The sequence below is a fragment of the Streptopelia decaocto genome (assembly GCF_964273445.1).
Source record: "Streptopelia decaocto genome assembly, chromosome: 15".
Taxonomy (NCBI): domain Eukaryota; kingdom Metazoa; phylum Chordata; class Aves; order Columbiformes; family Columbidae; genus Streptopelia; species Streptopelia decaocto.
In genome coordinates this window covers 3,128,554-3,153,863 of record NC_138670.1, presented here as the reverse complement: position 1 = coordinate 3,153,863, position 25,310 = coordinate 3,128,554, and the positions used below count along the sequence as shown (strand labels likewise).

The 25,310-nt window shown below is 51.2% G+C and overlaps 2 protein-coding genes across 2 annotated transcripts; both read right to left on the bottom strand.

The window, feature by feature from the left end:
- Positions 1 to 19,331, bottom strand: SCARB1 (scavenger receptor class B member 1). The gene is made up of 12 exons (XM_082066444.1): positions 19,124 to 19,331; positions 15,338 to 15,495; positions 13,706 to 13,847; positions 13,052 to 13,255; positions 12,644 to 12,739; positions 11,990 to 12,102; positions 9,949 to 10,115; positions 9,200 to 9,318; positions 7,883 to 7,956; positions 7,212 to 7,263; positions 6,589 to 6,735; positions 1 to 490 (listed from the first exon to the last, which is right to left on the bottom strand). Exons 1-12 carry the CDS (start codon positions 19,241 to 19,243, stop codon positions 368 to 370), a joined length of 1,515 nt encoding a protein of 504 aa, XP_081922570.1. The 5' UTR covers positions 19,244 to 19,331; the 3' UTR covers positions 1 to 367.
- A 2,206-nt stretch (positions 19,332 to 21,537) lies between these two features.
- UBC (ubiquitin C) lies at positions 21,538 to 23,361 on the bottom strand. Its single transcript, XM_082065902.1, has 2 exons — positions 23,248 to 23,361; positions 21,538 to 22,764 (listed from the first exon to the last, which is right to left on the bottom strand). Exon 2 carries the CDS (start codon positions 22,756 to 22,758, stop codon positions 21,613 to 21,615), a length of 1,146 nt encoding a protein of 381 aa, XP_081922028.1. The 5' UTR covers positions 22,759 to 22,764; positions 23,248 to 23,361; the 3' UTR covers positions 21,538 to 21,612.
- Between the last annotated feature and the right edge of the window lie 1,949 nt (positions 23,362 to 25,310).

The window sequence follows — 25,310 nt, the reverse complement described above, 5'->3', positions numbered from 1 at the left end:
TCCATATACAAACCTCATTTATTTTGAAGGCTCCTGTTAAAGTGCCTTTTATTCCCAGCAATAGGCAGTTTTAAATTGCAAAATAACTTCTCGGATCAGCCAGCCACCGTCTTCATTCTCGCTGGCCCACAGGGACAGAGGCAAAAGCCCTTGGGGACAAGGGCTCTAGAACACTGTGTTTTGGGTGCCTGAAGGGGGTCTCCGGTGCCCCGGTGCAGGAGTGCTGGCCCGTGGCTTTGCCGTGGTGTGCAGGGTCTCCGCTGAGCTGCCCAGGACGACTTCACCTTCCAGAGACCTGTGGGGATCCAGAGCAGGTCTCGTCCCCAGCAGGGAGGTGTCCCGGCGGGACGCGTGCGCGGCCGGTGGCTCAGGCGTCATGGTCGTCCGGGCTCAGCGTGCCGGTGTCGCGCAGCAGCGGCGTTGTCTCGGAGGAGGGGGGCGGCTCGCTCGGCGTGGTGGGGTGGCTCGGGCTCTTCTTGGTGGCAGTTTTCTGAAGAGGAGAGGACAGCGGTTACAGCCGCGCGCTCTGCGGTGGCACCGTGGTCACACACCACAGTGCGCAGGTGTCACCACATCCCCACTTGGGACACGTGTAGCCCAAACCTCTTGGTCTTTCACGTGGCCAACAACCCTTTTCTGAAGTCTTCTAAAACCAAAGATTTGTTTATCTCCTCCCCTAACAAAACAAAGTTATTTCCTTTCCTGCCCACTGATGCTTCTAACGCGCCCTGAATGCCCAGCCTGAAGAGCTGTGTCACCAAGTGGACAAAGTCAGCCTGCTGCACAGCATCAGAGAAGATTGGAAGGGAGATGGACAGGGTCTCCTCAGGGCCACAACAGCTTGAAGACCCCCGACTCCAGCTGCAGCAGACCCATCCCCAGTATAACGTTAAATGCAACCCTGAGGAAGGTGAAGGATGAAAGCTGTTGCCTTCTGGCACCAAGAGGAAGGCTCCTGCTCCACCTAAAGGCTTATGACTACACAATAGTTTGACCACCCTCAAAGATGAAGTGGAGCAGATATGCATTCAAGCAGATCATGTGGGCCCCCTAACCCTAAATCATGCAACAGAGACACCCATCTGTCCACCCGACCTGTCATCTAGAAACATTTGCTGCTTGCTGGGGACCTGGATCTGGGGTGCTGTGGAGGGACTGCGAGGCTTGTCCAACCCTTTGACTGTTACCCCTTGCTTCTTCTGCGTGGGCACCAATGATACCACCACCAGGGCCACTTGGAAAGCATCAAAAGTGACTACAGAGCTCAGGTGGAGAGACAGAGTCATGGCAAAAACAGATGACTGGCATTCAAAGATTACCTCCTCCAAGCTCAAGAGGGGGGCATCTCAGCAAGCATCCCAAGTAATGCAAAAATGCCAGCAGGCTGTGTGGATGAACAAGGAGCTCCTTGCCAAACTCAGATGCAAAAAGGAAGCACAGAGAAGGTAGATGAAGGGACAGGTAACCTGGCAGGAATACAGAGGACATGTCCCAGCAAGCGGTTAGGAAAGCTGAAGCCCAACTGGAATTGAATCTGGGCAAGGACAACAGAGACAAGAAGAATGACTTCTGTAAGTACACAGGTGACAAAAGGAAGACTAGGTGACATGTGGGTCTGTTGCTGAATGGGGCAGAAGACCCCAGAGACCAGGAAGAAAGTCTAGAGCAAGGAAGACAGACCCTTTTTGGAAGAGGATGAGGTCAGAGAACACTCAAGCAAACTAGACATCCATAAATCCATGGACCCCAACGGGATGCACCCATGAGTGCTGAGGGAGCTGGCTGATGTAATTTTGTCCTGGTTTTGGCTGGGATAGGGTTAATTTTTTTCCTAGTAGCTAGTATAGTGCTGTGGTTTGGATTTAGGATGGGAACAATGTTGATAACGTGCTGATAACAGCTGTTGATGAGCAGGGTTGATACTAAGCCAAGGACTCCTCAGTTTCTCATCATGCCCTGCCAACGAGGAGGCTTTGGGTGCACAAAAAATTGGAGGGGACACAGCCAGGACAGCTGACCCCAACTGACCTGAGGGATATTCCATACCATATGATGTCATGCTTGGTGTATAAAAACTGAAGGGAGTTGGCCAAGGGCTGGTGGGCACAGCTCAGGGACTGGCTGGGCAGCAGGTGGTAAGCAATTGCATTGTGCATCACTTGCCTTCTATATTATTTTATTATTTTTTATTATTATTGTAGCTTCCTTTTCTGTCCTGCTAAACTGTCTTTATCTCAACCCATGAGTTTTACCTTTTTTCTAATTGTTTCCCTCATCCCACTGCAAGTGAGTGAGCAAATGGCTGTGTGGTGTTGAGCTGCCTGCCAGGCTAAACCACAACACATTTCTGTGCCACTCTCCATAATCTTGGAATAATCCTGGCAATGAGGAGAGGTGCCCAAATACTGGAGTAAAGCAAGTGCCACACCTGTCTCTAAGAAGTTCACAAAGGAGGACCCAGGGATCTGCAGAACAGTTGGCCTCCCTTCAACACCTGTGAGGGTGACTCAGTAACTAATCCTAGGAACCATTTGTAGGCACATGAACAACAAGAAAAGTCATCAGGAGTAGTCAGCATGACTCCACCAAGGTGAAAATCACACTTGACCAACCTGATAAACTTCTATGATTAAATGGCTGGCTTGGTAGATGAGGAGAGAACAGTGATGGTGTCTACCTGAACTTAAGTAAGGTTTTCAACACCATCTTCCATAAGATCCTCATAGAAAAGCCATGAAGTATGGGCTGGATGAGCAGACAGTGTGTTGGACTGAAAACTTCCTGAACAGTCAAGCCAAGAGGGTCATGAGAAGTGGCATCACACCTAGTTGGAGGCCAGTAACTGGCATTGTGCATCAGGGGTCAATACTTGGTTCAACCCTGTTTAATATCTTTATTAACAATCTGCAAGTTTACGGATGACACAAAACTGTGAGGAGTAGCTGATACACCAGAGGGCCATGCTGCCCTCCAGAGGGACCTCAACGGGCTGGAGCAATAGGCTGGCAGGAACCTCATGAGGTTCAACAAGAGGCTGTGCAGAGTCTTGCACCTGGGGAAGACCAACCCCATGCACCAGTACATGTCAGGGGCCACCCAATTCCTAAGCAGCTTGGCAGAAAAGGACCTGAAGGTCTTGATGGACACCAAGTTGGACACAAGCGAGCAGCATGCCCGTGAAGCAAAGGCAGCTAACTGCATCCTGGGCTGCATCAGGAGTCCAGCAAAGGGGCACTAAAATGATTAAGGGACTTGAGCACCTCTCATGTGACCAAAGCACTAAAATGATTAAGGGACTTGAGCACCTCTCATGTGACCAAAGCCCAAGAAAGCCCAGAGAACAGAAGAATGATCTTAGCAATGTGTCCAAGTATCTGAAAGGAGGGTGTAAGTACAGAGCCAAGCTCTTCTCAGTGGTGTCCAAGGACAGGACAAGAGCCAACAGGCACAAACTTAAACACAGGAGGTTCCATCTGAACATTAAGAAGCACTTTTTTTATACTGTGAAAGCTGTAAAAATTGGAACAGGTTGCCCAGAGAGGTTGGGGAATCTCCATTCCTGGAGATATTAAGAGGCATCTGGACATGGTCCTGGGCAACCAGCCCTGCTTGGGCATCGTGGGGCATGGACTAGATGACCTCCAGAGATCCCTTCCAACCTCAGCGATTCAGTGATTGTGACCCTGTAATACAAACCCAGATATTTTATACATCACAAATTCCCTCTTGAAAGCTTTTCCACTGGGGGTGCCTGCATGCAGGAGGGGAGTGAAACCCACCAGTTGATTACCTGTTACCACGAGTTTTTACCCATTCCAAAACTTACCTCTGGATCGTAAACACATGGAAAGGGAGGGAAATAGGCAAGAAAAGCATTTCCTCGCACCAATCCTACTTCTCATCCTGATCCCCACTGATATCATTAGGGCTGCAGACCAGGTACACCAGGACAATAACCAGGCTGCAAGCACACACTTTTAAGTGTGAGTATTAAGACATATAAATTGCCCTGAATAAAGCCACGAGATAACATCATTACTTCAACGCTTGCCAAGAGGGCATGTCTGGTACCTGTGGGCAATAAACATTTCCATTTGATTGGTTTTAAGCGAAGTTGAATCAAATCAGGATGAGAGAAAAGCATGTTACCTTGGCTGGGTACCCACCTACAGTCTGGCTTCCCGCAACACCGTCCCCTTAACTGGAGGCAGCTTTTTGGCAGAGGTGGCCTGGTTGGCCTTATTACTGTCTGAGTTCTTTTTATTGCTACTCCCAAATAGAGAGCATTTTTCCTAGAAGACAATCAGGCTCGTTTATGGTGCACTTGGACATGAATTCCATGGGGGTTCCAATTTGAGGAGATTTTAAAAATCACTGTTTAACTAGAATCTAGTTATTAATGAAGATTCCAAAATTTAGGTTAAACTAAGTCCTATTTAAGATTTTGGTCAATGTCAAGCCAGTTTTAAAATGGTCTGTTTGCCTCTTAAATGCATCACCACCCAGGCTTTAGGCCATGTTAGCAGAGGAGAGCTACAGTGCTGCACTTGGGCACCTTTTTTCATGCCTGTACAGATTTATGCAGTTTTTAGAACTGTAGGCCCAACAGATGCATTTCAAACTGGCTCCACTATAAGCTAGACTAAGATTTAAGTCTTTTGCAGTACCTCATCTGGACTGGGTTTACAGCACACTGCTCCCTCCAGAAGCCAGAGGCACCCAAGATACTCCAAGGAGTTGGGCTCAGTGAGACCTTCACACTGGCAGATGGACACGTGAAGGGGGGAACAATGACCCCGCTCAGCATCCCCCATGACATAACCCGTGTCTTCAGGAGGGAGATGTGCATGATTAAGCAATCATTGCTGGATCAGCAACACTTCAATCAAATGAGGAACGCACCTTTGGCTGCAAATTGCTGTCTTCCCATTTACAAGCTCTTATCTGTTCATTAGGCAGAGACTTTCACGTGTTGTTGCAAAGCTTCCTCCGAGATTTATAGGGTAATTGAGGCTTTTTAATCACATTCCAGGTAGCCAGGCACTTCCCGCAGTTGATTTTTAGTTTTAGCACTTCAAGACACTTTTGGCTGAGCACCCAGATACAGCTGGCTTACGCCTTGGTTTGGGATATTTTATAAGCAGATATCCAGTTGACTTGAGGGAATTTAAAATCCAGCTTTTCTTCCTGACAGTTCCTGGCATGGCTAAGGCTCTTTGATACCAGGAATTATGATTTGCACAAAGCAGGCGGAGGAAACGCCAGCCCAGGGCTGCACAAGGTCTTAGAAATCACTGTCCAGCAAATACAGACATTTTTCAGATGCATAGAGTGAAGTCTGTTTGCCAGCAACCACTTGCACTTGCCGAGGCAGGGGGGCTCGGCACACAAAGCCTGACCAGCCCGGGAGGGTTTAACGCTGAGCCCTCGGCCCAGCATCACTCGGACCCTCCAGGGGAGGGTGTGGAGGAACAAGGGGATTTTGGATCATGCGTTTAAGTCAATTAAGCAGTTGTAGGCTTGGTTAAAATCCAATTACGTGATACTCTGAGAACCCTGGTGCTATTTAAAGTGGGTTTGCATTAGTGTTTCCATAAGGGCAGTTATGGAGGCTGCACAAAAGCAGCCCCTCGCACATGCTCTCCCCTAAGCCCACTCTCATCCTAAACGTTGCCTTTTTATCCCCACAAGAAGCCTCTTCACTTCTGTAGCTTTAGATCCAGCTCAAGCCACCTGACTATAGTGCACAACTAAATAAGCTTGCTTTGCCATAGGTTAGGGAGCTAGATCTCTGCTTCGAGAGCTAAAGCTTTTAGAGAGCTTAGTGTTATCAGATGAATGCTTTGGAGCTGAAGTTACAGATCTCCATCAGGCATTTTAGCTGGTTTACATTGTCCTTACAGCTCAGACCAGACTCGTGCACCAACCAGGTGCCCTCGCTGCCCATCGCGGGCCAACTCCTGCCCCGCTGACAGCTCCCTGCGGGCTCCAAAGGGCCTCACTTCCCAGTAAACCCAAAGGGTTTAACTTCCAGTGCTATTTGGAATAGTTTGCAGGGAAACAAGTGAGTTTCCAGGGAAAGGCAGGGTCTGGTCTGGGTTGAGAAGCAGCTGCAGTGTCTGTGTCCCTTCTGCAAGAGCACAGTGACTGCATTTCCTTTGTGAACAAGCTATGCTCAAGTAGCTACACCCCCTCAAGAAGGCTCTGTTCAGATTAGAAAACACTCGGACTCTGCAGAGATGCAGAGTCGTGCAATGGCATAGACCTGCTGCTTTCTCTGGAGGCTGGATTGATGAGCTGGGCTTGTTCTTTCATGAGCTGGATGAGCTGAGGAACACCTCCTACAGGAACCCACTTCCATCACTTGTGCACTGAGACGGCCAGAAACGTTTTTATGTCATCTACTTGCAGCCCAATGTCTTGGTGGCCAAGAAAATCCTGCTGCCATGTGCTGGCATCATTAGGACATTGTTTGTGGCATCAGCCAATGTTTCCTCAGGCATATTAGATTTTCAGCCCAATCTACATCATCTGATTAAGTCTGATTTGGCCAACAGCATTTCCCATTAGCCATCTGCAAGTTCTTACCTGACTCATTGCCAGGAGTACAACTGCTGAGATAATGAGCGGGACACTCAGCCCAAGGAAGATATACTGCAGGTATTCCAGCACGGATGGGATCAGCACCAGGTTGGTGTAAAACTGCCTCAGGACGGAGCCTTCGATGTATCCACTCTGCTCAAAAAAAGCAAAATTGTCAGTGGCATTTCCCTCCCACCCAGGGCCAAGACAGACCAGCTGGGGAACTCCTGTCTCACCACCTCCCAGCACAGATTAGGGAATTTAGGCCAGATTCAGTGAGGCTAGAAGCTTTTACTAAGTAGCTGGAGTCAGCTGGGCATGCACACAGCTGCAGACTGCCCTCCCCAGCCCGCATCAGCACAGGGATGCTGGAGCTCCCTTCTGGGCCCTATTTAACCCCGCATCTAGGACAGAGCCAGAGGTTTACCAAGTATAGTGCAGGGTTTGTTCAGCTCAGAGGGATTAATGACACAGGCAAGTATTACAAAGCCTTCTGTTGGGGCTTAATTAGTCTAGCTGGCTTAAGGCTTTATCCAAAGTGGAGTTTCCCCAGCGCTGGGTGATGGGGAAGCCGTTCCCCCATCCCGCAGGAGAGGCCCTGTGGAATCAGGTCACGGAAGGCAGCTCACCTCTCCAAACCACAGGAGTGGCAGGACCACCGGCTTAATCCTCCCTGTTTGTCTAAGGGGGAAAGAAAAAAAATATATACACACTTAGATTTCTGGTTGATCACGCCACAATTAGTGCCATAATTCCTCCTAAAGGGACAGGTCTGACAGACTGATAATGGCCAGGAAACCAGAGCAAGGAGGTAGCAACTCCTGCTGTTTCAGTGAGCTGCTCCCCCCTCCAGGGATCAGCTCCAACCTGGGCCTTTCATGGAAGAGTGGAGCTTATACTTCCATCGGTGCTTAGCCCCCTGACAACAGCAGTGGGTGCCACCCCAAAGCTGGAAGTGTCTTTTTGGACACAGGCTTCAACTGCCAACCCTGCAGGCAGATGTGATTTGTTCACCCGGAGGAACAGCCCGTGCATCGGCTGTCTGGTCGCGGCAAGAACGCTGCAGGAGCCGAGCAAAGCGGCAGCCACACGCTGCTAAAGGACAGTGGCTGGAGGTCACCGGAATAGCTGACATGTCACCACACGAGCCAGCTGGCTGCTGGAACCACAACAACTGGTCATGTTAAAGCTACTTCATCTTTGGGGAAGGTAAATTAGTAAATTCAGCAGCGACCCCAGCATCAGCAGTACACCCTGCTCAAGGAAGGGAGATGGACATTTCTAAAAGGTGAGTACTTACATGATACCCGCCACCTGCTTTATGTACAGGTTCAGCTGGAGCTTGATGGAGCAATTCATGGGGATGCCCGTCATCTGCATAGGAAGAGACCAACCAGTTCATCAGTAAAGCCAACATTTGGCTGGAGAGCTTCACAGAAGAGCAACCCTTTGCTTTCCATCACAGCTGCTCTGGGTGCTCCCTAGGCAGGGTGTTTTAATACAAACTTCAGCGGCTTTCAAGGCCTGATAAGCCTCTTCTGTTGTTCGTCCTACCAGCAGCAAGATGGAAATGCATCAATGCAAACGACTCATGCAGACAGCAAAGTACGAAACACGTCTCAGAAATAGAAACCAACAGATACCACTGTTCAGCAACACCCTAAGACCACGAAAACAACACACGTCAAAGTTGGTCTCGTTGACACTCATTAAGACACTGGTTTCTCCTGACACTGCAGTTTTGCAACACACTTTTAAGGGCAGAGTTTTGTTGGATTGACCCTGTTTACACTCAACAGGCTGCAGCTAGATAAGAGTATAGTTAACTGTACTGTTATCAGTAGATGTTTGATACTGTAATAAACTTAATTAGATTTTCCATAACTGCGATAAGTAAAGCAGAGAGAACCCAATGCCTAGATAACAAGCACAGCTTACCTCACCTCAAAAGGGGAATTCGTTTCTTGCTTCAGCAAACATCACCAAACATTTGGAAAATCTGACCACATGCAATACACGCTATAGGTGGAAGATCCCAAAGTCCCCTCCCCACTAGCAGGAGGGACAACGATGGCTCAGGACACCCCATCTCATCACCACTGGAGGGGTAAATTCACCCTTATGCTGTAGATGTGAGAGGTGTAACACAGCAGCAGGCCGGTGCAAAAGCCGCCGGTTAGGTGGATAGGCTAAGAGATTGGAATAAGCCAGTCCAAAAATGGCGGTGATGGCTTCAGCTACATCATGGTCTTCAGACTTTGCCAGTCATCTCTCATGGCAATACACATTTGCAGATTTGGGGCGTAACTGGGCTGCTGCCGGATACACCTCCTGGTGTTATAGACCTGAGTCAGGGAAAAGAACTTGACTGTGCTTATCGAAACAATTACGCTTATCATTAGCTCTGCAATTCTCTAGAAGCCAGGCTAATTATTCTATTAGTTTATGGCTTTGACATTTTTATCTGCACATGTCCTTGCCAGTCTTTGCACTATGGAACCTGCTCCAATAAGTGCCATGCGAGCAAAGCCACCAGGGAACTGGTGGCCGGGTCCCCTCCTCAGCCCAGGCTGAGGCCCCTCGGTGGGGCGAGGACCCCGGCGGGCTCCCGACTCACCGGGTGGATGTCAAGGAAGAGCCCATGCTTGTCCTTGCTGGGCTGCAGACCTTCCACAGCATTCAGCAGGCTTGGGTCGGCGTTGTAGAAGTGAGGATGGGAAATGAACATCGGTGCATCTGGATGAGAACAAAGACACCTTGAGCTCATCCAAAACCATCTGCAACTTGTTTTGTTGATGTTTTTAAGCCATTGCAGCCCTTGTTTTGAATGGGCTTTTATACTTTTCTCCTCCCAACCAGAAAGCTCCTTCCCCAACCCTTGCTCCATTGCTCTGGAGGGGTTCAGACCTGGTATTTAAGCCTCCCTCTTTCCCTATGCACTACACAACACCGTCATAACTCACTGTACCCAGACACAGGTTAGGACATGAAGTCTGAATTCTCACTCCTGTGTGGCCTGCACTTGGTGTCCAAAGCCAGCATTTAATTTGGCAGGGCCTGCCCCTTCCTGCCCTTACTCCCTTCTCAGCCCGGGGGGACGTAACGCTCCCACCGGATCCTTGGCCATCCCCACAAACACCACACTGTCACAGGGCTGAGGACCAAGGGGGCTTCAGGCACATGGATCTCCCCTCTTTGTTGAGATGCCTGTGGGAATGCAAGCACAAATGCTGTACACCCAGACCCCAGAGCTACCTATCAGCCCTCTGGCAGACAGCAGAGCCCATTTTGCGGCCACCCAACCTCGTATCACATCCCCACAGGTTAATATTGGTATGACAGGGGAAAAGGGGAGGAAGGACTCACCGTGCCTGCAGGAGCTGACGTTGAGGATGCCGGACTGCAAGCAGGGGCAGAAGCCCTCGTTGGGGGGATACTCTGTGCCATTGGCAAAGAGGGTTTTGGGTGCCACGAAGCGATAGGTGGGCACACCCTTGAACTTGCCGGACTGCTCGTACACCAGCGTCATGGATCTGGAAGGGTTCAGTGGAGAAGGATCAGGATTAGCAAACAGGTTCCCAGCCCAGAACCAGACTCTTATCTTGGCTGGATAAGATGCAGTTGCAATGTAACTTAGACTTTGAGATCAAGATAAACACTCAAAGCACTGCTTTGGATGGGGAATGAACATTTAAGCCATTTGCTTTCTATATTTTAAGCAGAGATAAAGGGTTGGTCAGGACTAGTTAGAGAGAGAAACCACAGGCTTAAAAGTGTGTTTGCAGTATCCAGATGAGATTTGTTTAAAGGCAACTAGTAACGCCCAGGGCCACTCTCCGAGAGATAATACTCGCTTTGTGCAAGCCTTGGCTCCGAGGCGGTCTGTCACAGGGGATGGACACTGGCTCAGTATCTTTTGCGGCACAACTCCAGCATATCAGTTGTTAGGAAAGTGGAAAAGTTTACTACATCATTCAGCAGGAATTTTTTCTTGATACAGCAGTGCTAGTGATGTTATGCTGCATTATTTCTACCAGCTGGGCAGGATAGATGGCAGTTTCCAGGAGGGAAGTTTGCTGCCCACCCCTCTAGCGAGGCTTGCAGGGGTGCAGAGAGCCTGGGCAGGCCAGGGAGATGCTTATCCCTGCAGCCGCTTCTGACACGAGGACCAAGGAGGGGGGATTCAGGGCACGTTCAGCAGTTACGTGAGTGTCTCTTGGCTGTCCTCACCTTCCAGCAAGGAGGCAGAGGCTGCTGCAGCACATCGGCAGGATCAAGCCTTGCCTACCTCACACACAGGTACTTGCATCTCAGCATCAGCTGCACTTAACGTGCAAACAGAGCAGGAGATGAACCCTGCATGCCCTGCAGCAATGCAGACAGGCTCTCAGCCTACCAGCTGATGCTGAGAGTCCTTCCTAGCCAGCCTGGCTAGCAGAGACACTCAGAAATTAGGGGAGAAGAGACAGTGCTGCCTGGTGACGAGGCAGAACCGCTTCCCTCAGCACTGCCCGTCTGGAATCTCCTGCACAAACACGAAACCAAGCTTCGTTTCCTTATGCCTTGCCTGGAAACATGCTCTGTTCCCTAGAAGATTTCTGTAGTTTTACAGAAACAGGTATGTGTACTTAAGCTTCGATTACTGGTAAACTTCCCTTTAAGTCCTTGGCTCCGGGTCATTTTGGTATTTGCTGATGTCCCTTGTGTACAGAAATTCCTGCACTAATATGTGGCTCAGCTGACTTCACTTGTTCTCTGTTCAACATGAGCACTTGCTTGTTTTGCAGCACTATCTACAAAGCCTGAATTAACATTATCTTCCCTAAGCTGGGGACAGGGTTTTGTGTCACTGCCTCCTGGCCTCCCCTCCCCTGGAGTTTCCACACAGGGGACTCTGCAGGACACTCTAACCCCGTGTGACCAGCTAAGGTCAGAATGTCTCATACAGGACAGAAATGCACAGTAATGCTTGAACTAGGCAGCAAAAAAAAAAAGCAGCAGCCTGGAAATGGTGGCACAAGCCCCCCCAACATCATTTCTGCAGACATTTAGTCAGCTGAAATGGTTCCACAATCAGCAACAGTTTCATTTCCTTATAACAACTCTTGCTTCTCCCTCTCACCTCCCACATCTTCTCTAGAGTGGTTACTTTCTACTGATTCAACATAGGCAAGTTAGACTTCTCCAGTGCTCGGGAAGGTATTTACGAACACCGCAAGATGCTGCTAATTAGACAGCTACACTGTTCGCAAAGCTCAGATGCTGCAACACGGAACTGCAGCTGAACTTTAACTACAGAAACGAGTCCTGAGCCCTCTGTGTCACTGCACAGCGACTGTGTGCGCACAGGAGGAGCGTCACATCTCCTGCCACCTGCACAGGGACGAGCTGGCAGCTGTGGCCTCACCTGCAGGCATCAGGGCTGTAGAACTCCAGCGACGTCGGGGACATGAACGGTGGCCACATCTCCCCTGCCGTCCCATTGATCATGTTGCACTCGTTGCTCCGCCAGTAGTTCACCTAAGGGACAGATGCGGAGAAAAGAGCTGAGAAGGACGAGCTTGCTGGAGAGTTGGCTTCCAAGAGCTTCCTAGATCTTTCCCATTCAAACATCTGCCCAGTTAATTGAAAAAATAGGACAAGATCCACCTGTCCCAAGTGCTCCCGCAGTGGTTGATCTGTAGATTCAGTTGAGTTTAGTTAGGAGTGGAATTTCACAAGGGAAGAATAACCACACCTTTAACAGGGGTATTTAAAATAACGCCTTAAACACCGGCCACAGGAGCCTGGGACTTCAACCATCAGAAGCAACCAGCTCCAACAGTGATTCAAGGGAGTCCAAGTGACACCAATGAGCTGAACTAAACCTTCAAGACAAGCCCCTTCTCACACAGCTGCCTCCTGGCAATTTGCTAGAACAGAAGCTGCAGCAGTTGAAGTCCCATACAAATTTTCCTTCAAACCTATTACCCAGAGATACAACAGCACCCAGAGCTTCCAGTTTATCTTGCTTTAGGTCAAGCATTGCCCCCGTATACGAGGTTTGCTGCCCAACACTTACCATCCTCAGTCCATTCCATGTATCCACCATGTGAACTCTGCTGATGTTCTTCATGCCCGTGTTCACTGTGAACAGTCCTGAACTGGAGCTGTTAAACTGCAGAGAGAAGAAACCCATTTTTAATCCACTATACACAGCAAGACTGCAACATGTTAATGACTTTGCATGCTTCATCAGCTCTAGGGGTACTTCACATACTATATGCTCCTGCATTTTAATATGCCAGCTGCCAGTGACAGCTTCCAACGCATGCGTTTCTGCTTGAGGAGAGAATTAAGGCAGCCTCACACAACCACCGCCAGCTACACGTGGCTGCTCCAAACAGTTTGTGAGGGGACTGAGCATCTGGGCTATCCACAAAACAAACACTGCTGTGATTTTAGTGTTCCCAACCAACAGTTTACTCACCTCTATAAATAAGCCAAATTTCCCCTTGAAAGGGATGAGGCCTGGGACAATCGCATTGATTGTGTCTACAAGAGGGTCGTCATACCCCCACATGATCTCCCCCACCGTCCGGTTCATGAACGCCTCCTGTCTCAGGCCAGCCAAGGCTCCACTTAGTATAACCTTCACAAAGTTTGGCAGGTTTTCCATCATTACAGCTGCTCCCTGGGAAGAAAACAAACCTTTGAGATAAGAGCACCATCTTTACCAAAGATAAGCAATGCATCTTTGGTGTTCAGCAAGGTCCTTCTCCTGCACCAATCAATAGCCCTAGAGAAATCCTTTGGACAAACTGAGGTTCATTGTTTATCTCCAGTTAGGGAACAAAGCAGCTGAGGGCTCACAAGGCTTCATTTCACCTGGAAGATGCTCAAGGTTGCAGATTCGAGCCCAGATGCTTTGCCAGCCCCTCTCCATGCTCTGTGTTTGGAAGGGCAACAGCCCAACACAACAACCAACACCCAGAAAGCAGAAAACTGCGTTTTATAAGGTTAACCACCTGGTTGTTTGATTAGCCTTAAGGCCTACAAGAAAGTAAACCTGAGTCAGCATTTGGCATCAATGCCCTCCCTGCAAGCTCAGAAGTTGCTATCAATTTAGGGAGCAAGTTCTTACCATCAACATAATGTTTGGTACAACAACATAGTCGTCTTCTCTACCGTTGGACAAGTCTGGCTGGAAGAAGAGTCTCCGGTACTCCAGGAAAGAGACGGTGTCATTGTCATGGAATGTGATATTTGTTTTATACCTGTACTCTCTGCAAAGAGATGGGAGAGATGATGGAAACCTTCCCCCATGCATTGGATTCTGCAGCGACATACAGATACCAAGTGTTTCTTCCCAACTCACAACTCAGCTGATGAGAAGTTTGAGATAAAGTATAAACATTCTCTGTCACTTTGCCAACAGCCACAAAAAGTGCAGTTCTGCCAGAGAGACACCCAGCTAAGCCGATCTACACCAACCGCACAACAAAACAAGCTGTAGGACAGGAGAGGACCAAACGAGATGCCACAAGCCCCACCAGTGAGTCCACACTGGTTTGCCCCAGAGCTCCCTGATGGCTCCCAGGTTCAGGACAGCTTGATCCTCCACAGAACACTGTGGTTCTCCTGCTCCTCAAGGTTTTGGGCCATGCCATCTCTGCACCGCTCCCCTTCACTCCGTGCCGTGGGTCTCATGGGGCTGCAATGCGCCACAGTAGCACGAGGTTGCCCCCGGCACTGTGAGCCTGTTACAGCTCCCAAGGAAGCTGAAGCTCAACCCACCAGCAAAAACAAGGTCCTTTATTGTAGAGCCTCTGTTCTATGGCCCACATGAGGACAGGGCACTAATCTTGCTCAGCGGGAACACAAGAACACTAATAAGCTTTGCCCCCTTTGTTTATTCTTATTTACAGTAAGTGAGGCCTTTTCCCCAAGCCAAGTGACTGACGGGATCACAACATACAGAATCCACGTGGTTTTGTGGAGTGACCTGGCAAGCCCAGAGGAAACAAGGACATATACATACTGCCAGGTTTCCTCCAGCGCTACTCAAACAGCTTTGGATTAAACCAGTAATCTTCCCACATGAGCTTGCTTAGGCTGCTGACCTAACTTTGCCTATGTATGTAGGCACTACATGTGTTGAATATCTCTATTTATGGATAAGTTCACACACTCACCCAAACATCAACCATCGCTTCATTTTTCAGGTCCAGAGAAGCACCTGGGGCTTCAACCACCATCCCCAGCCATGGCAAATGCTTCACCCCTGCTGTGGGTGGGCCCAAGCAACTTCTAGTGCTCCATACCAGTTCTTGTGACCAGAGCATTAATGTTAGGCAGATTCTGGGTCTCATGTTAGATAAGAGGTCTTAGGCCAATTCATGAAGTCCGGTATTGAGGGGACTCCAGCTCTGGCATTGGACTCTTAAATGCACAGTGAAGATGAAACAAGTCCACCCTGAAGATGGAGGTTTCCCACCATCACACCAACATCCTCCATGCCTGTGTTTGGACCATATCAACCCAGCTCTGGCTGCCCAACAGGTCCCAGCATGGGACTGAGCTCCACAACTCAGTGAAGCACAGACCAGCCTTACCACCCCGGTGGCCAAAGGTCCTACTTGTAGCTTTAGCAAGACCAGAGCAACTAGAGAACAACTGGGTCACTTTAAAATCCTGCCGGAGGAGTCAGCCAGAAGCCTGGCAGGCAGGATGGTGGTTGGGCTCACACATAGCTGGACCACAAGTGGCACCTGACCTGTAAACGTAGGGTCCGCGCTCGCTCAGCACCGGCTTCGCGCCCTGAAGGACCTCCTTGGGGTTCAGCACTTCGAAGAAGTGCACCGACAGGTAGAAAGGAACGGGAACGTCTTTCCACATGCTGAAGGAGATGCTGTTGGGGTCAATCCTGACGTTCTGCAAGAAGGGAGAAAAAAAATTAAGAAGTCAGGAGACACAACTTTCCGGCTCAGCGGCTGCAGCCGAGCACGTCCACCCGCAGCTCCACGGCAGGCCCAGCCGAGGGCGGCAGCTCCAGCGGATCCAGGCGTTATGCAAACTGAAACTGAGCCAGCTCTAGATCAGAAACTCCTACATGTGAGGAAGCATCAAGTTCATGCCACGGGATATCTGTATTTTTTTATTCTGGCTCAGCATTGCAGATCCTCCCCATAGGATTTCGGAGCTGTTTTGATGTGCTGGAGGCTTGCTCCGCACTAGGCAAGCCAGCACTGAATTATTCACGGCTGTGCGTTTGACTTGCCTGGCACAAACAACTCTGTCCCCAAGGCCACTGCGTGTCCGCCAGCTGTGACAGCCCCATGCAGCCAGGAGCTGGGAAAGGTGGCACCTTCATCTGCACAACTATTTGGGTACCAGCAGGGAGCACCCACTAGAAATGGCCTCAAGTTACACCAGGGGAGGTTTAGACTGGACATTAGGAACAATTTCTTCCCAGAAAAGGTTGTTAAGCACTGGAACAGGCTGCCCAGAGCAGTGCTGGAGTCACCATCCCTGGAGGGGTTGGACAGACCAGAGATGAGGTTCTCAAGGACATGGGGTAGTGCCAGAGTTTGGTTATGGTTGGACTCGATGATCTTGAGGGTCTCTTCCAGCCAAAATGGTTCTAAAATTCCCGAAAAGCTGACAGAGAACTGGGATGTCCACCCAGCTGTGTCCAACAGCCCCATGCAGGACACCTTTGCCTCCTCTCAGCTGCCGTCCTGCCGTGATTCATAGCTGCTCACAGAGCAGGACAAGGCAACACACAACTGCAGTGTCCGTATCACTGTCCCATTCGCTGGGAAGCGCCCGCAGAAGCCCAAATGTCACTTAAGCCGTCACCAGCTCCCAGCCCAGAAGCTGCACCTGGGCACATCCACCTCCGCTCCCTCCCGGGGGCTGCCCCCGGGACAAGAGCCTGTTCCTTCCTCAGCATTTACTAGGGATGTGTTCCAACATAAACTGCTTCCTCTGCAAGCACAAGACCTTGCGATGGTTAAGTAACCAAGCCAGCTTATGGCAGCGGGTTGGATGCACTAATTGGTGAAGGCACGTGGGCATTACCCAGCTCCCCACCACAGCTCTCCTGCTCTGGAGCAGCTCAGTCTAACTGCACGTGGATTTTTCTTCCACAGGGGGTTGAGAAGAAAAGCTGCCGGAGCCTTTCCTGCAATGCTTCATCTTTCTTTAGCCATTTTCTGGCCAGATCATGCCATCCACAAGCAGCAGAGCTTTGCAAGCCCCTCGCTCAAGCCCAGATCCTCCAAACCCTACTCCTGAGCAGGTATCTCCACAGCTGTAACACACCCAGCAAACCCTTCCACCAGTTAGAGGACAAGATTTGATTTAGCCTGTTTTATAATCCTCACTCCCAAGTGTCCAGTAGAGTAGGAACAGCCACATCTCCTTTGCTTTACTTGCTTATTCTGCCTTGCACTCCCCAGATCCCTTGTTGCATATGCATTTATTTATACGATATGTACCCAGTTGGATGGAGCTGCATCCCAGCTCCCTGCTGCCTTTCTCAGCCCTCTCCCATCTGCACACAGCAGCTCCAGGTACTCCACAGACACTGCTAAGCAAGATCTGCTTCACAGGGCAGCCTCAGAATTAAGCTACTTGTGGGTCAAAGCAAACATGGTCATGTGTCTGAAATAAAAATAGGAAATTTTTCAATTAGATGGGTTACAAAGTGTCACTGAGAGGTCTGACTCCTGATAACACTGATCTCTGTTGCTGAGGAACTGAAAGGAACCGGCTACGGCTCATGCCCTCCAGACGGGACCATTGGAACAGCAGCTCCATCAGCAGTGCCCAAATCCTGCTTCTCCAGACCCAAGACCAAACAAGGTCTTTTCTCATCCTCTGTTCCCACTGCAAGTTATTAGGAATTAGCTATTCAGGTAGAGAGAATCAGGACTGGCTAAAAAGAGGACCAAAATATTTTTGCACCAAAAATGTCACTCCTGTTCTGTCATTCAGCCTTTTATTTATAGGTACCAGCTCCTGACATCCATGAAAGTGGACAAAGATTGACTTTTACTGCTTAAGCCACAGGCCTGTCTGGCTTCACCCAGGCAGCAGCACTTCCAGAAGACACATTTCAGTAGAAGTTCATTTTTGGCAAAGACTTTGCATCACATCTAACCACAGCCATGGGCTACAGAGTGTCTGTTCACCTCTTCCATCAGGAGCACGTCTCCAGGGGCTGACCTGGGTAGGTGCAAGCCCAGAGAAATGCCTGGATGGGGGTAACGTCTCCTTTGGGCAGGGAGAAAAAGACTCGGCTAACGGTGGGAATGAGCCAATTGGTTCGTTACAGCAGAATAACTGATGTCCCAACAGCGAGGACAGTGACACTTGCTACCAAGATTGTTCAGTAAACGCTGCACAGACCAACAACTCTGTCTCCAGCCCCACATCTTCACCACGGGGGACAAACACTCCTTTGGCCTCGGGACCTCTCTTGTGGATGAGACAGGTCTTCAGAAAGGCACCTCTTCAGGTTTTCAGGTTAGGAGGAGAGGAGGTTGGTCCATGCACAAGGCTCCTTCGGAGCACTCCTGCACACGGTCTGTCCCATTTCCAGTTTGGAAGCGTCTTACCAGAGTATCCGTGAGCCCGGCAGCCTGCACGCCCACTGATGGAAGGAAGAACTGGCGCTGCGGGTGAAGGCAGGAGGGTCTGGAGGAGGGGCTGGTGCTCAGGGCAGTGCGCAGCCCAGCACCACCAGCACCACCGCCCCAGCCAACTCCAGCTACACAAAAATAACCTTGCTAATCAGGGATGGGAGCCTGCTCAACCCAGCTGTGTTTGCTGGAACCAAAGGTGGAACATCCAAAGCCCGGATTTGCCCACACGAGGATTTTGAGGCCGCTCAAAGCTGCAGCAGCGACACTGAAGCAGAGACCCTTGGGTGCTCAGCTGCCGCACACTTCTCTGGATTACACGATATATGGAAAACATGCACACGCACTGGCCCAAGCACACAAACAACCGTCACCTCTGCACCTTGCACCGGGCCCTGGCCGCACACCAGCCCCACACCAACCCCCAGCCGTGCTCCAGCTCCAGCACCCCCCGTCTGCACCACCATCACCAGCCCCACACCAACCCCCAGCCGTGCTCCAGCACCCCCCGTCTGCACCACCATCACCAGCCCCACACCAACCCCCAGCCGTGCTCCAGCTCCAGCACCCCCCGTCTGCACCACCATCACCAGCCCCACACCAACCCCCAAAATGTGCACCGGCTCCAGCACCCCCCAGTCTGCACCACCACCCCCGCACCTTGCACCAGCCCCACACCAACCCCCAGCCGTGCTCCAGCTCCAGCACCCCCAGTCTGCACCACCATCACCCCGCACCTTGCACCAGCCCCACACCAACCCCAAAATGTGCACCGGCTCCAGCACCCCCACCCTGCACACGCACCATCAGCTCCGCACCGCGTCCCGGCTGCACCCCAGCCCCGTACCGAGCCCCAGCAGCTGCAGGGCCGCCCCCCGGCTCCCGTGCACCCAGACCCCCCCGGCCCCGCTGACCTTGATGACCTGATCCTTGACGATGATGGGCCCCACCACCAGCAGACAGACCCCCAGGAGGGCGCAGGCCGCCCCGGCCACCCCCAGCCCCACCGCCACCCTGCGCCGAGCCACGGCCATGGCGCGGCAGAGCCCAGCGGAGCAGCCCCGCCGCCCCGGCCGCCGCTTTATGCCCCCGCGGCCCGGCGGGCCCGGCCCGGCGGAGGGAGCAGGCGGGCGGGGGGCGGAGCGGGGCCGGGACCGCCCCGGGGACCCAGCAGCGCCGGCCCCGCCCGCTCCGCGCAGCCGGTGAGGAGCGGGGAGACGGGAGAACCGTGTGGGGTAAACACAGAAACGTATTAATAGAGAAAAATATATAATTATGTGTGTATATACATTGAGCCAGGCCACCGCTGGGAGGGAGAGAGTCCCTCTGTGGCCACCGCGTTAGCAGGTGGGTGTGAGCCTGTTGGCGCAGCAGGTGTTTGGTGTCACTAGAAAAGGGACAAGTGTAACAAGCCAATTTAGCTCGTTCCCACACGTAAAATCTCCCGTGTGAGGAAAGGCTGGGGGAGCTGGGGCTCTTTACCTTGGACAAAAGGAGACTGAGGGGTGACTTATTCATGGGGATCAATATGGAAAGGGGGAGCGTCAGGAGGATGGAGCCAGGCTCTTCTGGTGACAACCAGTGACAGGACAAGGGGCAATGGGTGCAAACTGGAACACAGGAGGTTCCATTTAAATGAGAAGAAACTTCCTCATGGTGAGGGTGGCAGAGCCTGGCCCAGGCTGCCCAGGGGGTTGTGGAGTCTCCTTCTCTGCAGACATTCCAACCCGCCTGGACACCTTCCTGTGTAACCTCAGCTGGGTGTTCCTGCTCCATGGGGGGATTGCACTGGATGGGCTTTCCAGGTCCCTTCCAACCCCTGACACTCTGTGATTCCCTGCGCAAAGGGGACGTGCCCCTTCCTGTGCGTTTCTCCATTTGTCAGCACCTGGTGGCACCAGGCTTGACCCCAAGTGCTCCCCGAAAACAAAACATCCATCACCTCCTTCTAACCTGCCTGCTTTTCCAGGAAATTGGGTGTTTTGTCTATTCTGTGCATCTACAGCAGCTCTGAATAAAAGCCTGGTTGAGGCTCATCCCTAAAAGCGTCTATAAGTCAGCAGAAATTTTTAAAAATGAAGAGTTCCATTTGTGGCAGCCTATTTTTAAACTGTTCTGTGCATCATCTTGCTGCCTGAACTGGAAGCTGACCTGAGCCAAAGCGTTTTGAAACCGGAGCACACCTACCTGCAAACCGCTGTCTCCAAGACATGACAGGTGGACCCTGTTGCCTCTGTTTAATTGCTGCAGTGATTGACATGTTGCTTCTGTTTAATTGCTGCAGTGATTGACATGTTGCCTCTGTTTAATTGCTGCAGTGATCGACACGTCTCTCATCAGAGGCGGCTGCTGGCCGGACCCCATTTCCCCAGCAGCGGCGCCTCAGCCCCAGCACAAAGTGCCATGTTTTCTTTTAAAACATTTTGCTGGTAACAAATCCTGCAATAAACCCCAGTGGCATTCAAAAGCACAGATCTGCACCATCCAAAATCGTTCCTTACAGAGCCACAAGGCACTAAAACCATATTCCACTACTCTTAATCAAGAATAATTAACAAGCAGTGTTACTTCAGCCAAATCCTATCCCACCCTTCTAGTCTGCAGTGCAAGGCCACTTTGGGTCCCACTGAGGTCAGCGAGGAGCTGAAACCTCCAACTCCCACCACCTCCCCTTTGAAAGAAAAATCATTCCACCACCCTTACAAAGTGTTACCTGTTTTGTTGGGGTTCGTTTGCTTTTGGTTTTTGTTTCTACACTGTTCATCGTCCCCCTTTCCTTCCCCAGCCCAGTGTGGTTAACTGCTCACAAGCTCCTACATTCAGCACCCTCCACCACAAAATACTTAAGCAGAGATTTCCCTTTCAGCCAGTGTTTTTACAGGATAAGGGAGCAGTTCCGTGATATTTATTGCAACTGCCAGAGCAGGCTGCCAGCCCTTGATCAAACTGCAGAATCACCCTTTTTTTAGCTGTTGCTGTGAATGCAAAAACCCCAGGGGAAGGATCTGCCAGTAACTGAGCAAAGCAGCACAACCAAAGCCCCCCAGCTGAAAAACAATGGCAGTGTCACATCATCTATGTGCTTACACAACCCCAACAGCTGCAGGACATCTGCCGGCTGGCACTGAACTCCAGCCAATTACAAGAACGCTTACACAACCCCAGGAAACCGCAGCTGAAGGAGCGGTTGTGCTTGCCAGGCACATGAAAGCTTTGTGTAAGGCGGTTTTGCAACACCTTTGTCTGAAAAGTTATGTAATTACATTTATTAGACAGCCAGACTCGGCCAATGGCATAAATAGGTGTTCACAGAACTCGAGACACAGACTTCTGTGGATGCAACAACTTTATTGGAATGAACAAGTGCAGACAAACTTCTAGTTGGAACCAACAAGCAGCTAGTTCAGTTACCACCCCTGAGGCGCAGCACGAGATGCAGAGTAGACTCCTTCTGGATGTTGTAGTCGGACAAGGTGCGTCCGTCTTCCAGCTGTTTGCCAGCGAAGATCAGCCTCTGCTGATCAGGGGGAATGCCCTCCTTGTCCTGGATCTTGGCCTTCACGTTCTCAATGGTGTCACTGGGCTCAACTTCCAGGGTGATGGTCTTGCCGGTCAGGGTCTTCACGAAGATCTGCATGCCACCCCTGAGACGCAGCACGAGATGGAGAGTGGATTCCTTCTGGATGTTGTAGTCAGACAGGGTGCGACCATCTTCCAGCTGTTTGCCAGCGAAGATCAGCCTCTGCTGATCAGGAGGAATGCCCTCCTTGTCCTGGATCTTGGCTTTCACATTCTCAATGGTGTCGCTGGGCTCAACTTCCAGGGTGATGGTCTTGCCAGTCAGGGTTTTCACAAAGATCTGCATGCCACCTCTGAGACGTAGCACCAAGTGCAGGGTGGATTCCTTCTGGATGTTGTAGTCGGACAGGGTGCGCCCATCTTCCAGCTGTTTGCCAGCGAAGATCAACCTCTGCTGATCAGGGGGAATGCCCTCCTTGTCCTGGATCTTGGCCTTCACATTCTCAATAGTGTCACTGGGCTCAACCTCAAGGGTGATAGTCTTGCCGGTCAGGGTCTTCACGAAGATCTGCATCCCGCCTCTGAGGCGCAGCACAAGATGGAGAGTGGATTCCTTCTGGATGTTGTAGTCGGACAGGGTGCGACCATCTTCCAGCTGCTTGCCAGCGAAAATGAGCCTCTGCTGATCAGGAGGAATGCCCTCCTTGTCCTGGATCTTGGCCTTCACGTTCTCAATGGTGTCACTGGGCTCAACTTCCAGGGTGATGGTCTTGCCAGTCAGGGTCTTCACGAAGATCTGCATGCCACCCCTGAGGCGCAGCACGAGATGGAGAGTGGATTCCTTCTGGATGTTGTAGTCAGACAGGGTGCGCCCATCTTCCAGCTGTTTGCCAGCGAAGATCAGCCTCTGCTGATCAGGGGGAATACCCTCCTTGTCCTGGATCTTGGCCTTCACATTCTCAATGGTGTCACTGGGCTCAACCTCAAGGGTGATGGTCTTGCCAGTCAGGGTCTTCACGAAGATCTGCATTTTGCTCTGCAAGAGATAAGATCATGGAACTTAAGTCTCTCTTCCCTGCGCTCCCATCGCGGCCGCTCCCAGCCCGCGCTCCCCCGCGGCAGCGCCGGCCCCGGCCCCGCCCCACACCCCGTGACGTCACAGCGGAGGCCTCGCCCACGGGGGGCGGAGCCACCCGCCCGCTTCTTCCCGCCCACGGCGCGCGCGCCCGACTCCATCTTGAGAGGCCGCTGCGCCTGCGCGGCCGCCATTTGCCGGCAGCTGCTTGTACCCTCCTCTCCCGCCCATCTCCGCCGCCGCCTCGCGGTTATGCCGCTAAGTTAGAGGAAAACGTTCCAGCCCAGGGCCCGCCCGCAGCCCGCCATCTCCTCAGCCGCATCCCCTTCCCCACCGCAACCCCGCCCGCCCGAGCACGCAGCTCAGCCCTGCCGCCGCCACAAGCGGCCCTGCCCGCCGCTTTCCCCGCGGATGCAGAACTAGACCGAGGCACAGCGCACTCACCGCGGGACTCACTCGCCAAGCCGACACCAACAACTTCTCCGCTATTCAAATACCTACAACTGCGCCACCCCTGCCCCTCCCACTCCTTATATAGTATCTCCGCTCCGCCCCGCCGTTGAGATCACTCCGCCAGGCACTATTTTTCTTGTAGTGCGCCGCAGCTCTCCTGTGTGGGTGGAAGGGAGCAAGGCCCGGCAGCGCGGAGGAGTCAGGCATAGTGGGAGGCCGTGAGTGCGCAAAGCGGCACGGAGGAAAACCTGTCGTGGAACCGTCGGAGCGGGGCAGCTGTGGTGCCTCAGCCAGACGAGCCTTTCGAGTGTATGTCTAAAGCGTCTTGTCTTATGTTTTATTCAGGGATTTAAGCCCCTACAGTTGAGTCCCTGTTTCAAAAGCGCCTCCTTGATTTTCCCCTGGGACAGGGTGAGGGGCAGCTCTGCCTGTGGGCCTTGCCGAGAGGCAGGCTCTGAGGTGTGTGTATAGTGACTGTATGTGTGTATACATGCACACCCAAAGTGGAGTATATATCTGAGATACAATGGAGTTTATAACTCAGGACTGAGGCCTTTCCACTGGAGGTAAAATCAGTCAGAAATTAAAATAATAATGCCTATTTCTTCCTGTGCTCTCACAGAGCATCTTGTGGTAGATCTCAGTTGGCTCCTGTGCTGTCCTGGTCAAACCAGCCAGCAATTCGAGGGCAGCACTGAGAACAAAATGGGGCTTTGTTTGCAAGATGGGCGAGACTCCATTCGGTTCAATCCACCTACAAAACCCTGCGTGTGGTGGCGTCTGAGAAAAAACGCTGCCTGCAAAAACCATGATAACAGCCACAGCAGCGAGGAGCGCAGGCCCAGCAGCAGCTTTGTGATCAGTTTGAGGGAAAACTTCTGCTGACACATGGAGCTGTTTATGGGGGGGAAAGCTCTGGGGAGCTTCTGCCTTGAGTTTGCATTAAAACTCAGCGTTGCAATAGTAATAACAACCGCAACCACCATTTAAGTATTTTGCTTTCTTCTGAGGTTAGAATCGTGCTTATATTGCATGCATTTGGAATTGTATAGACGTAAAAGATTGGAATTGCCTTTGAGATTTAGGTCTTTCCTCATCTGAAAGTGCGTAAGGATGGTAAGCTTATTCTTTTAGTTACAGAGTGAGGACTCGGGACTGAAAATAGTCAAAAAAGCACATAGAAATGTATTGCATGACAAGATGGATTTTTTCTAGCAGGAAGAAATTAAGGTGATGCAGTATTGTTCTTTGTCTAATTAGGGTGGGCAGGCAGCCACTGAGCATCCTGAGGTAACAGACCGTGACCACTGACCAAGACTGATTTTATGTGCCCAAAAGCGTCACTTTGTGAGTATTATTACAAACTCTCTGGGGCAGGAACTGTCTCTTTCTCGTATTCACGTGCAGAAGTTCAGCAGTCCAGGGAGAGGTTTACAACAGGGACGTTCACACTTCACCAGTGCTGTGGCCAAACATTTGGCTCAAAATAGCAACTAGAAGGAACACCAGGAAATAAACATCACTGGGAGTGTTTTAACCGCCCTGGCAGGAAGTGTCATTTTACATCTGTCACTAGTCAGCTCTCCCTGCCAGAGCGAGCTGGATCTGCTGGTTATAACGGTGCAGATAAAACAGAAACCACTGGCTTGCGCAGCGCCAGCTCTGCCTGTTTCTGGGGTGTCAGGGTTAGCAGAGCAGCAAACCCCCATTTCAGCGTTTGGTGCTTTTTTCCTCCCTCTGGGCCGCTCTGCGTCAGCAGGGTCTTGGTGTGTGAATGCAATATCCAGAGAGACAGAAGGATCTTGTGTGTTTGCACAGTCCTGAGGAGAAACAAGTGACAAAAAAAGCCATTTTTTGCTACTGGGAAACTGACGCTGTGGGCAGCACGTTCACGGTGCAGATTTCTGTTGTTTAAGCCTGGATTAAAAAAAAAAACATCAGGAGGTTAAAAAAAAAAAAAAGTGAACCAAAAAAGTGGAGATGCCGGGGATTGAACCCGGGACCTCATACATGCAAAGCATGCGCTCTACCGCTGAGCTACATCCCCCTACCCG

What these genes read in the sequence shown, in the direction of transcription:
- UBC (XM_082065902.1), bottom strand. Translation starts at nt 22,758, where the DNA reads ATGCAGATCTTCGTGAAGACCCTGACTGGCAAGACCATCACCCTTGAG.
- SCARB1 (XM_082066444.1), bottom strand. Translation starts at nt 19,243, where the DNA reads ATGGCCGTGGCTCGGCGCAGGGTGGCGGTGGGGCTGGGGGTGGCCGGG. An exon ending in CGTCAGCTCCTGCAGGCACG is followed by an intron (nt 9,319 to 9,948) that starts GTGAGTCCTTCC and finishes GTTCTCATCCAG; the next exon opens with ATGCACCGATGTTCATTTCC. An exon ending in TCTTCCTTGACATCCACCCG is followed by an intron (nt 7,957 to 9,199) that starts GTGAGTCGGGAG and finishes CTTCCTATGCAG; the next exon opens with ATGACGGGCATCCCCATGAA.